This window comes from Pundamilia nyererei, unplaced genomic scaffold (genome assembly GCF_000239375.1).
Source record: "Pundamilia nyererei isolate P.nyererei 1_Seehausen unplaced genomic scaffold, PunNye1.0 scaffold00045, whole genome shotgun sequence".
Classification (NCBI taxonomy): domain Eukaryota; kingdom Metazoa; phylum Chordata; class Actinopteri; order Cichliformes; family Cichlidae; genus Pundamilia; species Pundamilia nyererei.
This window is the reverse complement of record NW_005187446.1, coordinates 3676336-3689287: the sequence shown is the minus strand read 5'-3', so window position 1 is coordinate 3689287 and position 12952 is coordinate 3676336. Positions and strand designations below refer to the sequence as shown.

Here is a 12952-nt window from a genome sequence, read left to right as displayed (position 1 = left end):
GTTTGACAATTTCACTTTTTATATTTCATGTTTGGATTGTGATACGATAGATATATTCTCTCCATGATGATTTTCTCCATGCTTTTTTTTCTACATGAATGTGTTATACGGCTCTTGAGCCACCGTTGCTGGTTGTCCTATATGCTTCGATTACTATATTTTTACTGTGTACAAAATGTGTATATGTACATATGAGTCACGGAAATGCCTTCTCATGCGATATGTGCTGCCTGTCCCTCCGGCCATGTTTCAGTTATGTGGTGGTGGTGGTGGTGATGTTTTCATGTCTGATTTTAAATGAATAAACACATTTTGTAAGTCTTCATTTTGGTTGGTTGTTGTTGTTTTTAAATCTGAGCGTCGCAGTGAATGCTGCAGTTACTAAAATTGATTTCTTGTTTTGCACCCTATTATATCACTTCCTGCATGAAAATATGCACTTTGGTTTCATACTGAGCTGGAAAGGATTAACTTTACTTTTTCCACTTTTTGCCATGTTACAGTTTATCCCAAAATGGTTTGTGAAGTGAAGATTTAATCTGTTTTTGGGAATTCATATGACTGAAAGTCTTACTGGTGTCACACTGCCCACTGGTGGGGTGTGAGATGCTCCTTGACTGGATCCTGATGGTAGGTGAATCTCATTAAAATTAGCTTGCCATCCATCCTCAGGTGAAATAACCTGCTGTCAGAGCTCCAGGTGATGCTTACAGAGTAACGAGTGTTTGGAGGTAATGACAGCAACAGGAACTGGCTTTATCTTTCCAGTTTGCACCTGGATGATGTCGACTGGCTTAATGTTAAAGACCAAAAGTTCATTTATTGTTTTGCTCCAAATTGGGCCAAGAGTACATTGTTCCTGGTAATATCAGTGAGGGATCTAAACAGATGTTCCAGATGCTAGGAACTGGGACAAACTGTTCTTGAAACACTGAAATGAACAAACTTTGTTTGCACTGTCTGATCAGTTACCGCAGACAGGAACTCAGAGAATTGCAGCTGTTTTTAGATGTAAGGACTTTCACATGACCTGTGTTGGTCTTTTTTAGGAAGACCAAAACTTTCCCTTAGAGACCTGCACAAGTGGAAGATGAAATAAGTCACAAGTGTGTGTGTGTAGCATGTTGCAGACATTAAGAGTACAGTTATTTTCACCTAAAGGTTGAACCGTTTAGTATCAGTGAAGATAGTGAGTTCTTTTGATAACATTTCATGGTCATTCAGTCACTGTCAGGTGAATAATGTCAAGGTTTCGAGCTTCTAAGTTTTTTACAGAGAAATGCATATCTCATACCTTCCATCCCAGTTGTGAAATCCTCTGCCTCTGGATGATTTGGCCCCCACTTTAGGATGTTTAACCCACTTTTATTTGCAAGGCCAACATCGGTTGACCTGCTTTCTTTCCACTGGACTGTGGACGGTTTCTTTTTCTTTTTTTAAACTGGAAATATGAACTAATGGGGGCTTTGATGTGTGAGTGTGTGTGATTTTTTTTTTCCTATTACATATTAAGTGCGATTAAGAAAACCACAGCAAGCTGTTGCAGCATGTACAATGAAATATGAACAATGTAAAGCCATTATTGCTTCTTACATCTTTTCTAAATTGTATGCAATGTAAAGATTTTAATTATTTCGGTATAATTTAACCTGTTTTCCTTTAGTTTATAACAGCTTATAACAGTCAGGCATTCCAGCTCACTGTACCAGCAGTTGAAATTGAAATTTTGAGATAATAGCTTAAAATTTCTTTCTGACTGGCAATTTTATGTATTTATTTTTCAGAATCGAAAACAAGCTCCTATATATACCTATACGCTATGGAATCCGTAGATTGTACACAGCAAGAAATATGAAATTTAAAGATTTGGCTTTATCGGAGAAATTTCGATTTAACTTCATTACCCACAAAGCATCACGATGACGTAGTAAACGGCAGACGCCAAGATGGTGCTTGAAAGCACTATGGTCTGGTAAGGAATTTGAATTATGTTGAAAATGAACACTTTTGAGTGCTAGCTTTGTTTAAATGAACCCGTGACATGAAAAGCTGAGTGTGTTTCATTTTGGCGCTGTTTAAATAAATTATTTTGGACGTGTTTTTCTCGCTTTGTTTAGGAAATAACGAACTCCGTCTATTCCCTGAGTCACTCCACAACCTAACGTTAGCCAGCAGCTCAAAGCAATCATCGTTAGCTGAACAGCAGCTCTTTAATCGGGACCTGGTCATGCTACTGCTTGTATATTTGTAGTTTACTTCATATCGTTTCTACCCAACTTGAATTTAATCTAGCTGTAATTTTTAGGTTGCTTCTGGCGGTAGATTAAAAGCAGTTTGATACGTTAGCATTAGCCCGCTAACAAATCAAAAGGCTACTGTCAATATGAAAACATACATTTCACCAACGCAGTAAACAAAGATGAATGCTGTCGCTTGCCTTAAATTAGACCTATATCTATCTTTTAACGTAACATAACTCATCCTTTGAGACAATAAAAGGCTTTAAAACATTGTTATTAAAACATTGTATTTATTTCTATATGAAGTCGGTAAAATCCTATTTTTACAAAGCCCAAATTGTAAACATTTATACAGTAGCTGCTATGTTCAAGAAGCTGCCTAAAAATTTTGTTTTTATTTTTTAAGGCATTTTTATTAAAGAATTTGAGTGGTTTTAGATTCGTTTATTTGCATAATCAACCTTTAAATGCCAATTTTGAGTAGGAAAAATCCTGATGATATTTGTTTTTGGCCTCTTTTCACAAGCAATATTTATGTTATTTGACTTATAGCATTCATTTACATTGAACAAGTGCTTTTATTTTAAATAATCTACTTTAAATTTCCTTAGTGTGGACAACAGTGAGTATATGCGAAATGGAGACTTTCTACCCACTCGGCTGCAGGCTCAGCAGGATGCTGTTAACATCGTATGTCACTCAAAGACTCGAAGCAACCCTGAAAACAACGTGGGCCTCATCTCCATGGCAAAGTAAGCAGCAATCCACTTCAGTATACTGAGGTTTAAGATGGGATTAAACCTATGATAACACAAGTGTTGTGATTCGCTCTGCAGCAACTGTGAGGTGCTTACCACGCTGACTCCGGATACGGGGAGGATACTGTCGAAGCTGCATGCTGTGCAGCCATGTGGAAACATTAGCTTCTGCACCGGTATCAGGGTGGCGCATGTGAGATTGATTTTTATCATACAACAACTGCTATCTTGGTCTTATTGCTGGACACACAATAGACAAGTAGAAATGCTTGAATGCAGTGAAGTTTTAAGACATGTGGATGGATCATTAGTCCAGAGTTTGATTAAAAACTCTGGACTAATGGTGTTGTTGTTGCTCTCCGCAGCTTTAGTGAGGTCCTTTTAAATTAATGGATACAGTAGCAAATTTTGTTGTCTAAGCGAGGAGCTGCTGGGTTTGCAGAATTGCAGAATATTTTGAAGTAACGGTTCTTAAGCCCAGTTAGTGTAGTAAATATTAGACGAAACAGAGCCTAGTGTTTCAAAAAAAGGAGGAGGATGTGGCCATTGCAGAAGAAGTTGTGGGTTTGACAGTGCAGGAAAGGCTAAGTTGTACTCTGTTATTTAATTTGTACGAGCAAGAAAGCAATCAGGAAGAACGGACGTAAGGAGTGAGCTCGACTGCAGTACAAGAGCTTGACTGGAAAGGCTAAAAGTAACAAGAAGATTGTGAGAGAAGCAAAACAAACAAACTGGGGATTTGTGTTAATCTATGTCGTAGCTACGTCATAATGACAAACTACTTTTGGTCACAGTCTTTGAACTTATTAGTGAGAGAATAACGATAATCGTCTCAATATAAGGAATAATGATCATAGCATCAGTATAAGTATCAGCAAAAACGTGGGCCACTTATTTAGGTTATGCCACAAACCTCACCTGGCTCAGTGCCGAAGTCTGAATCCAGCATAAGTGTTACAGACTTGTGAAAAAGGGCAGCTTTCCACAGGTTTCCTTGAAATTCCATTTGATACTTTCAGTGTAGTTTGCAACTTGAAATTGTTCCTTAAATTTGGATATTTCAAAAGGTTTTTTTATGTGTTTGGTTGTTTTTACATAACATACATTTGGCTGTATCGCTAAAAGTTCATGCAGTTGTTATCAGTGGTACTGATTGTATTGATGTTGGTAAATGCTATTCTGCCATTTCTGTTTTTATGTTCACACACAGAAAATCACACAGATGCATTTTATTTTGTATGTGTTCGTTTCTCTTTTTTAATGTTCTGTCTTTCTGTCTGTAGTTGGCGCTGAAGCACAGACAGGGCAAAAACCACAAGATGCGTATAATTGCGTTTGTTGGCAGCCCAGTGTGTGACAACGAAAAAGAAGTAAGCCAAACTCTTGTTATTAGTTATTATTATCTTATTAGGGTTCATGTATTGCTCAAAAAGTGTTGCTTTCCCCCACCTTGGTTAAGATAACCAATGAGAAGACTTGCAGCTGTTTCAGACTAGCATCTGGAAAGCAATCAGTTTATTACAGTTAACTGAGTTTACTCTGAAATCACTTGTTGGACGGCAGTGTCGTATCTTAAGGTTACGAACGACGTCACAAACTTGACATTACTATCTCACAGCATGCAGGCCACAATCTCAACGTTACAGCATCGGTTGAATTGTTTACAAAGGAAATGTACCTCACAGAGCGATTCTGTTGCTTTAAAGAACATAAAGTCTTCAAATCTTGGCCTGGGAGCTGAAGCTGCTTCAACAGCTTCTTTAGTATTGCTGTTTCCTTAAACAGACACCAGTTTGTTAGCTAAGTGGTCTCTGATGTCAATGTTGAACTTATAAATGTATGACGCGCCTGATAAATTAGTGTTTGTTTTAACTCAAGTGTTTCTCTCTTTTTGTAGTTGATCAAAATGGCAAAGCGTTTGAAGAAAGAAAAGGTCAATGTTGATGTCATTAACTTTGGAGAGGAGGTATTTTTATTTTTTTTAACCTTCTGAGCTTATAACCCACTCAAACATTTTTTTACATGCACCCCTTAACTTCTGCTCTGCCCGCAGGCGATGAACACAGAGAAGCTGACAGCCTTCATCAACACGCTGAATGGCAAAGAGGGAGCAGGTTCCCACCTGGTCACAGTACCCCCGGGTCCCAGTCTTGCCGATGCCCTGCTGTCCTCACCCATTCTGGCAGGAGAGGGTGGTGCCATGTTGGGTCTGGGTGCCAGTGACTTTGAGTTTGGAGTAGATCCCAGTGCAGACCCTGAGCTGGCTTTGGTGAGTGAACACAGGACACAATTTTTGTTTTTGTTTGTATAGTTTGTGCAGTTTAATATAGCCGCAACTTTTTGTGACTACATTAAAAGTTCTTCAAATGATTTATTTTAGGCTACGTCCACACGTACACGGGTATTTTTGAAAACTGAGATTTTCCGTTTTCGTTTTAAAAAATAATCCCGTCCACACGTAAAGGCAGAAATGAAGGAAAACGCTGCTATGAACATGCCAAAGCAACAGGTGGCGATATATTCCTAACCATGCAGAAATGTTGGCCAATCAGAAGTCTAGAAGCCTCGGTGGGAAATAGTAAACAAAGCTGGGGCATAGAAGCAGAACAGAGTCGTATGTGTGGAGGGACAGTAACTGTGTGTAAGCATTTAAACACTGCAGAGAGTACAATTAACAGTATTGTAGAAATTCATTTCACCGAAACAATAACGTGGCGCACAGTGTGACGTCAAAAAATGCGCACACCTTTGACGCTGCGTTTTTCTCAGTTTTTCTCGTCCATACGTAAATGCAAAAACAGAGTTTTCAAAAATATCCACCCTGGCCGGAGTTTTTAAAAATCTCAGTTTTCAGTGACCAAAAACGCCGTTTACGTGTGGAGGAAAGGTGCAAATGCATAGAAAAATCTGCGTTTTCAAAAATACCCGGGTACGTGTGGACATAGCCTTAGTCTTTCTTCATTATATTTTCTGCCTTTTCTTTGCTTTTTTCTGCACAGTTGTAAGACTCAACGTGTTTCATTAGGAAGTAATTTTTGTTTTGTCTCCTGCTCTTCTCACTAGGCTCTGCGTGTGTCCATGGAGGAGCAGAGACAGCGACAGGAGGATGAAGCTCGCAGAGCCGCTGTTGCATCAGCTGCTGAAGCTGGCATTTCCTCCCCAGCTGCAGATGGTGAGAAAACATTGTATTCATAGATGCCCATTGCTGCCTGTTTTCCCTCAGTGACAAGTGATCTGAGTGTATACATGCAACATATTCTTTTTTTGTCTGCTTCAGAGTCTGAGGATGCCTTGCTGAAGATGTCTGTTCCACATACAGACTCAGCCACACCTGCCCTACCAGACTTTAGCCGCATGACAGAGGATGAGCAGATCGCCTATGCTCTGCAGATGTCCATGCAGGGAGCAGGAGCAGGTTTACCTACATTTTTTTTCTTCTTCTTTTACTACAGCCAGTCAGCAAATTATTTATAGAGGGTTCATAACTTATAAGTGCTCTGTATATGTTACGTGCATAATTTGTATTAACTTGTATCTAGAGTTCACCTGTAAATTTGGGGTGAAAAAATGGCTACAGCGCTGGATTACTGTACGAAAATACCAAAATACCAGATTTGGCTTGTAGGTCATCAAGTCCCCAAAGAGTTTTAGTTAGATATTTATGAAGGTAGTGTTAATGTACAACTTGGGTATAACTTGAGCTAACTGGTGGGAAAAATTCTAATTTTAGACCTTTTTTAAAAATTGTTTTTCCTATTAAAAATTTCAGGTTAAAACAACTACAATTACTTCCAGTCCCCTTTTTGTTATGCACAGACATCACTGCTTTCATTTGTTCTGCAGAGTTTGGTGCTGAGGACATGGATACAGGTGCTGACATCGACTCCAGTGAAGCTAAGGTGAATATAAGCAACTGTGGTTTGAAATCAAAGTTTTCATCACACTAAAAACAAAAACCTTTATATATTTATTTCTTTATTTAAAAACCTCTACTCAGGATGAAGAGGATTATGATGTTATGCAGGATCCGGAGTTCCTCCAGAGTGTTTTAGAAAACCTTCCTGGGGTCGACCCCAACAACGAGGCCATTCGTAATGCCATGGGCTCTCTAGCTTCCCAAACGGGCTCTAAACCCGATGCCAAGAAGGACGAGGAGAAAAAGAAATGAGCATAATGCACAGTGTTATAAATAAAGGATGAGAATTGCCCTGTGTGTGTCATTCACCATAGCGTCATTATTCTCCTCAGAACAGGAAACAGTTTGTTCACCTTTTGTTTATATAGCTGTGTAAACTCTAAACATTTGCCTTTTTTATGTACTTATCTGATGTTAACCCTTCTGTGTTCAGGACTTGTGTTATCTTGATTTTTTTGTTTTTAATGTAACTAAGTTACATGGTTACATGGACAGATTTCCTCAATAAATTTCCAGAATTCAAAAGTTTATTTACAGTTTTTAATTTCCTTGCACAAACTAGAAATAAATGTTGGCCTGATACTTGCATACACTTCCATTTAAGAATATAATTGAAATATTTATTTATTTATTGTACAACTTATTAGTACAGGTTGGATTCCCTTTTGCAGGAAACATTCCTCAGAGATTTTGGTCCATATCAAAATGATCACACAATTGCTGCAGACTTGTAAGCTTCACATCCATGATATCAATTCCGCATCGGTGCATTGCCCTGCTGGAAGCAGTCGTCAGAATGGAAATGTTGGGGTCATAAAGAAAATATCCAGCTCATCAGACCAGGCAACGTTTTTGAATCTGTGCTTCAATTTTAGTGAACCTGTATGAATTGAAGCCTCAGTTTTTTGCTCTTAGCGGACAGGAGTGGCGCCCAGTGTTGCTGCTGTTGCCCATCTGCTTTAAGCTTTGGCATGTTCTGTCTTTAGAGGTACTCTTCTACATATCTTAGTTCTAAGGATTGATCATTTCTGGTGTTGTTGCTTTCCTACAATCCCAAAGAAGTCTGGGCACTCTGACATCAACAAGACATTTTCACTCAGAACAGCGGCCCACTGTGAACCCTATGATTGTGCGGTAAATCTTAGTAGGTCAGCAGTTTCTGAAATAACATTACATTTCTTCCCCAACCTAATGGTGGGGTCGAACTCCAGCGGGTCGTCTTGAACCTGTCTACGTGCCTACATGCATTTAGCCGCTGCCATATGATTGGCTGATTCGATATTTACGATAACAATTACCCGAACAAGCACCTAATGGACTGATGATACTGTATGTTAAAATGCTGTGAATCACATCATAGTGTGTAAATAAGACGAAGTCGATAACCTAATTATTTTTTAGTTGTTTTCTTTTGTGGGAGATAACAGAGGGCACTTTCTGACGTCTGCGTTTTATTTGGTTCAGTAGCTCACCGTCGCATTTGATGACGCAAACACGTATGACACCAAGTGCAAAGTGAGGAACCAACTTCGCTAACTTGCAGGTAACATAATTAAATTACAGTTCTCGTGTCCTCTTTAATGCTAGCACACTTAACACGCAGCGGATAAGATGGATTAGAGCCCGCATACTCGAGTGCTGCACTGCTCCAGTTATTTGGACTGCTTAAGGAGAGTTGGTGTGTTTTCATTAGGAAGGCCAGCTAGCAGGTAACTGCTAAAGTAGCTAGCTGTTAGCAGTAGCACACACTTGTTGCAAAACGACTGTGAAGTTTGACTTGATGGTGTGGGAATTGTGCAGTAGTTTCAGTGTTTTCCTTTTTTAAATGTGCTGTTCTGCACCGGTAGAGTCTCTCCTCTTGGAGTTTTTCTTTGACTAACCCCTTTTCACGCCAACTGTTTTCGATTTTAGTCAGCGTAAACCTGCAAGCTGTTGTGGACAAAACAGAAGTTTGCATGTTTAAAGCAAGTAGAAATGGTATCCCAAATCTTTGACCAAAAGTTTAACGCTGGTTTGGATTTAATTGCTTTATACTTTTGAGATTCTGAAGTGAATACGTACAGTCAAACCATGCAATCATATAAATGTGTAATTTGGACTTGGTGATATTGAGATATGTGAAGTACAGGTAAGTGTTTATACGCTTTTTATTGTCTAGAAGAGCAGATAATTCATTCATTAAAATTGCAATCAAACTTTGGTCAATACTTTAAGCGCATACACTTCGACCACTTCATTAGGTACATCCGTTCTACTGCTCTTTTATGCAAATAGCCATCTAGCCTCTCACGTGACAGCACTCAGCACACAGAGGCACGCGGACATGTTCAGTACGACCTGCTGAAATTCAAACTGAGCATCAGAATGAATTGATTTAATAAGTGACCTAGCATGTAGCGTGGTTGATGGTGTTAGACAGCATGCTCTGAGTATTTTAGATGATCTGATTTGCTAGGATTTTTCCGCGCAAAAGTTAAACACATTTGGACAGTGAAGGAATGTCAGGGTTCTTGCTCAGAAAAAGGATCAACATGCTCTGAAGTCAGAGCACAAAAACCTTTTTTGTAACAAAATATCGATTTCTGCTGTCCCTGTATCGATACATTATTAGCAAACAAAATATCACGATACTACACAGAACCATTTTTTCCCCCCCACCCCTAGAATGTATGCGGAAGAGCATCTCTGAGTGCACAACAAACTGAACCTTGAAGCAGGTAGGCTACAGCAGCAGAAGACCACTCTGAGTGCTGCTCTGTCGGCTAAGAAAAGGAAACTGAGGCTAAAATCGACCACCAAAAATGGACAACGCATTAGAAAAATGCTGTTTGCGTCAATATTTAGTTGGTTGGGTCAGAATTTGAGCTAAACAACATGAAAGCATGGATCCATCCTGTCCTGTATCAGCAATTCAAGCTACTGGTAGTGGTTTAACGTTATGGGGGATATTTTCTTTATGCCCATCTGTTGGTGGCTGCCTCCAGTAGGACAACCACTCAGATCATCTCAAACTGGTTATTGAGCAGGATGGGGAGTTCACTGTGCTCAAGTGACCTCCACAGCCAATCTCAATCTAATAAAGCAACTTTGGGATGTGGTGGAACAGGAGATTCAAATCATGGATGTGCAGCTGACGAATCTGCAGCAACTGCAGATTTCTTTTATTTTATTTTTTTACTTTACTGGGAGTAACTGGTGAAACAAATATCACATATGGGATTTTTCTGGTGGCAGTGCATTTGGTGGTTGAGATTTAAAAACAATAAAAATTCCAGAGAGTATTACACATAATCTGTAGCTTTTACATGGACATTATACAACCAACACAAAGACCTTAGAGGCATCGAAGCACTGCCAACAACCACTTTCCTGTTTTTCTCCCTTTTTGGTAAAGAATTCTGCGTAAAATGTTCAAAAAGGGTACAGAAAACAAAGAAACCTTCAGTATTAAAAAAAACAAACAAGCTGTATTATTTTTTTTCAGCTGAATGCTACGTTTAAATGCTTTAAACTTTCATTTTACCAGAATTAAAGTTACAGTTTAATGTGGATTAGGGGTATATGTGGAATCTAACAAACACTTAGGGATTCTCTTCTGATTAGTAAATATAGAACATGCAGTTTATTAGAATTTTATAAGGAGCAGCTTTATCAATGTATATTAATATATATTCATCTTCATAAATGTGTAACCTTTGTAGTTTATCTGTGTCAGCTTGTCCTGACTAAATTAATCAGTTGTTCCAACTCATTTGTTTCTTTAATTGGTTTTTCTTGCAGTGGCAATGGGGGATATGAAGACCCCAGACTTTGATGATTTGCTGGCAGCGTTTGACATTCCTGACATTGACGCCAATGAGGCCATTCAGTCCAGTCCAGACGAGGAACGGGATGAGGCCCGGACTAACGTTCATGGGAGAGAGAGTGGATCTCCTTCAAGGTTTGCCGACCCTCCTGCCCCTCAAAGCGAGCCTCCTGTAGTCAGTGTTATTGTTAAGAACACAGTGCGGTCAGAGTCTTTTGAAGAGGAAGAGAAGTCTGCCAGGGATAAAACAGACAATCCTTCAAGCAGTGCCTTAGCCTCTCCTGTGCACGTTAAGTTGGATGACATCACTTCACAGCTTTGTCCCAGACTCCCCTCCGAGTCTGCTGTGGAGGGCGAGACGACTAATGGCTTTGAGGAATCTCCCTCCAGCCGGCAGGGACAGTCTAGCACAGAAGCATGGCACCAGGCTTCACCTCTGAGGTCCACACTGAGTGAAAGTGACAGTGAAACCGATAAAAGGCCTGAGCCTGGATCTTCCCAGCATGTGGTTGATGTTATGAACAGTTTAAGGCCCCTTCTCCACCTCAAGTCGCCAACCGCTGGTGTTCCCACCCCATTATCTCCTCCTTCCCCAGCCTCTGTCAGTGATCACCTTTCTCCTCACTCCCCTCAGCAGGATGAAACCTGTCTCAGAGATAATACACTATCATCACCGTCACTACAAAATGACAGCATGGAAACCGGAATCAAGCATGTTATGCACACAGATGAAGATGACTCAGAACCAGAGCTGGTGATCCAAGAGAGCCCAGAATCTGTAATGGCCCCACCTCCTAAGTTTAAATACAGAGCAAAATTACCACCTACTTTTCTTGGGTCTCCTGAAACGAGGCCTTCTGATCCTCCTAAGCTCACTTTTTCCAGAAAACCAAAACCCCAACACGAGGAGGATGGGCTGCCTACCACACCAAGCTCTCCACCCTCACCTCAAAGTTCCCAGGACCGCCTCCCACATGTTAGCACCAGCTCTTCATCAGTCCAAGAGGAGAAATACCCAGAACATGTGATTGATGAGAGGGAGTCGCCTGAGAGCCCACCACCCAGTGAGACAGGGTTTTTACTCCAAAATAGAAGCAGCAGCCCTGATCCCGGCTCAACAACAGCTCTAACTGCAAACCATGACGAATTCCACCATCAGGAGGAGCACATGGAGAGTGAGGACTGTCAGCAAGACAAGCCGGGTAACAGTGAAGGAATGGGTGAAAAGGTGGATGGGGAAAATTTAGACACGGAGAAGTGTGATGCTGACACTGAGGATGCTGCAAGCGCCACAGAGATGGTTTCACCTCCACTGCGACCACTCAAAGTTAAAATCAAAATGCCCACAGGCAGCATCACAAGGACTGTCACTGGTGTGGTGCCTAAAAGAAGCGGAAGAGCCACCAGTAAGGGTGTGACTGCTCCAAAACCATCACCACAGCGTCATAACACAAGAGCCAAAAGGGAGTTACCGCAAGAAAGTCAGTTGACTGCAGTGGAGATGCTGCAGGATGCTTGCGCTGCCACACTAGAAGGTGCGAGTACAGTTAGAGAGAAAACCCCCGCTGACGCCAGGCCTAAAGTTTCCCCCACAGCAGTGAACATCACAAAAACTGCAGCTCTGCCCTCTATTACTACCTCCTCCTCCAGAGTCAGTGCGAGTACAGGCAACCTGCGCACCCTGGGCCAAAAAACTCTCAACAGTGGGGTGACACTACCTGCTTCTTTACCTCTGCTGCCCCCTCAAAGCAGCAGCAGGCCAGCATCTATAGTCAACAGCACTGGGGCCATCATATCAAAGAGCCAGACCAACTTAGTGGAAGCCTTCAACAAAATCCTGAATAACAAGAACCTGCTGCCCATTTATAAACCAAATCTGAGCGCCCCTCTTCCTGCAGAGTGGGGCATTTCTCTACCTGCGCAGGTAAGCTCTCTTAGAAATTAAAGAATTAGTTGGTCAGCAGCTAAATGAAGCATTTGATATTTTTGTAAATCATTCGAGGTCAATAAGCTAAGTCTAAAAGCGGAACTCAGTTCTGCACAGTATTAATTTGATCTCTTTTATAAATGGTAAATGGCCTGTATTTATATAGCGCTTTTACTAGTCCCTAAGGACCCCAAAGCGCTTTACATATCCAGTCATCCACCCATTCTCACACACATTCACACACTGGTGATGGCAAGCTACATTGTAGCCACAGCCACCCTGGGGCGCACTGACAGAGGCGAGGCT

At 40.8% G+C, this 12952-nt stretch overlaps 2 protein-coding genes across 2 annotated transcripts in view; both read left to right on the top strand.

Annotated features, from left to right (window-relative positions):
- Nucleotides 1-1888: 1888 nt before the first annotated feature.
- On the top strand, nt 1889-7442 carry LOC102207966 (26S proteasome non-ATPase regulatory subunit 4-like). Its single transcript, XM_005732138.1, has 10 exons — nt 1889-1972; nt 2852-2992; nt 3077-3191; nt 4282-4368; nt 4896-4964; nt 5052-5267; nt 6062-6170; nt 6276-6413; nt 6842-6897; nt 6996-7442. The coding sequence occupies exons 1-10, from the start codon at nt 1947-1949 to the stop codon at nt 7164-7166; spliced, it is 1128 nt and encodes a 375-aa protein (XP_005732195.1). The 5' UTR covers nt 1889-1946; the 3' UTR covers nt 7167-7442.
- Nucleotides 7443-8387: 945 nt separating this feature from the next.
- The window catches only part of znf687a (zinc finger protein 687a), a 12040-nt gene continuing 7475 nt past the window's right edge, over nt 8388-12952 (top strand). The window contains exons 1-2 of the mRNA XM_005732137.1: nt 8388-8457; nt 10695-12643. Coding sequence (XP_005732194.1) covers nt 10700-12643 — 1944 coding nt within the window. The 5' untranslated portion in view covers nt 8388-8457; nt 10695-10699. The remainder of the gene's footprint in view (nt 8458-10694; nt 12644-12952) is intronic.

Excerpts from the sequence above, each read along its gene's own strand:
- LOC102207966 (XM_005732138.1), top strand. The coding sequence starts at position 1,947 with ATGGTGCTTGAAAGCACTATGGTCTG. Across the intron at positions 4,965-5,051 it reads TCATTAACTTTGGAGAGGAG|GCGATGAACACAGAGAAGCT; the intron begins GTATTTTTATTT and ends CTCTGCCCGCAG. Across the intron at positions 6,898-6,995 it reads TCGACTCCAGTGAAGCTAAG|GATGAAGAGGATTATGATGT; the intron begins GTGAATATAAGC and ends ACCTCTACTCAG.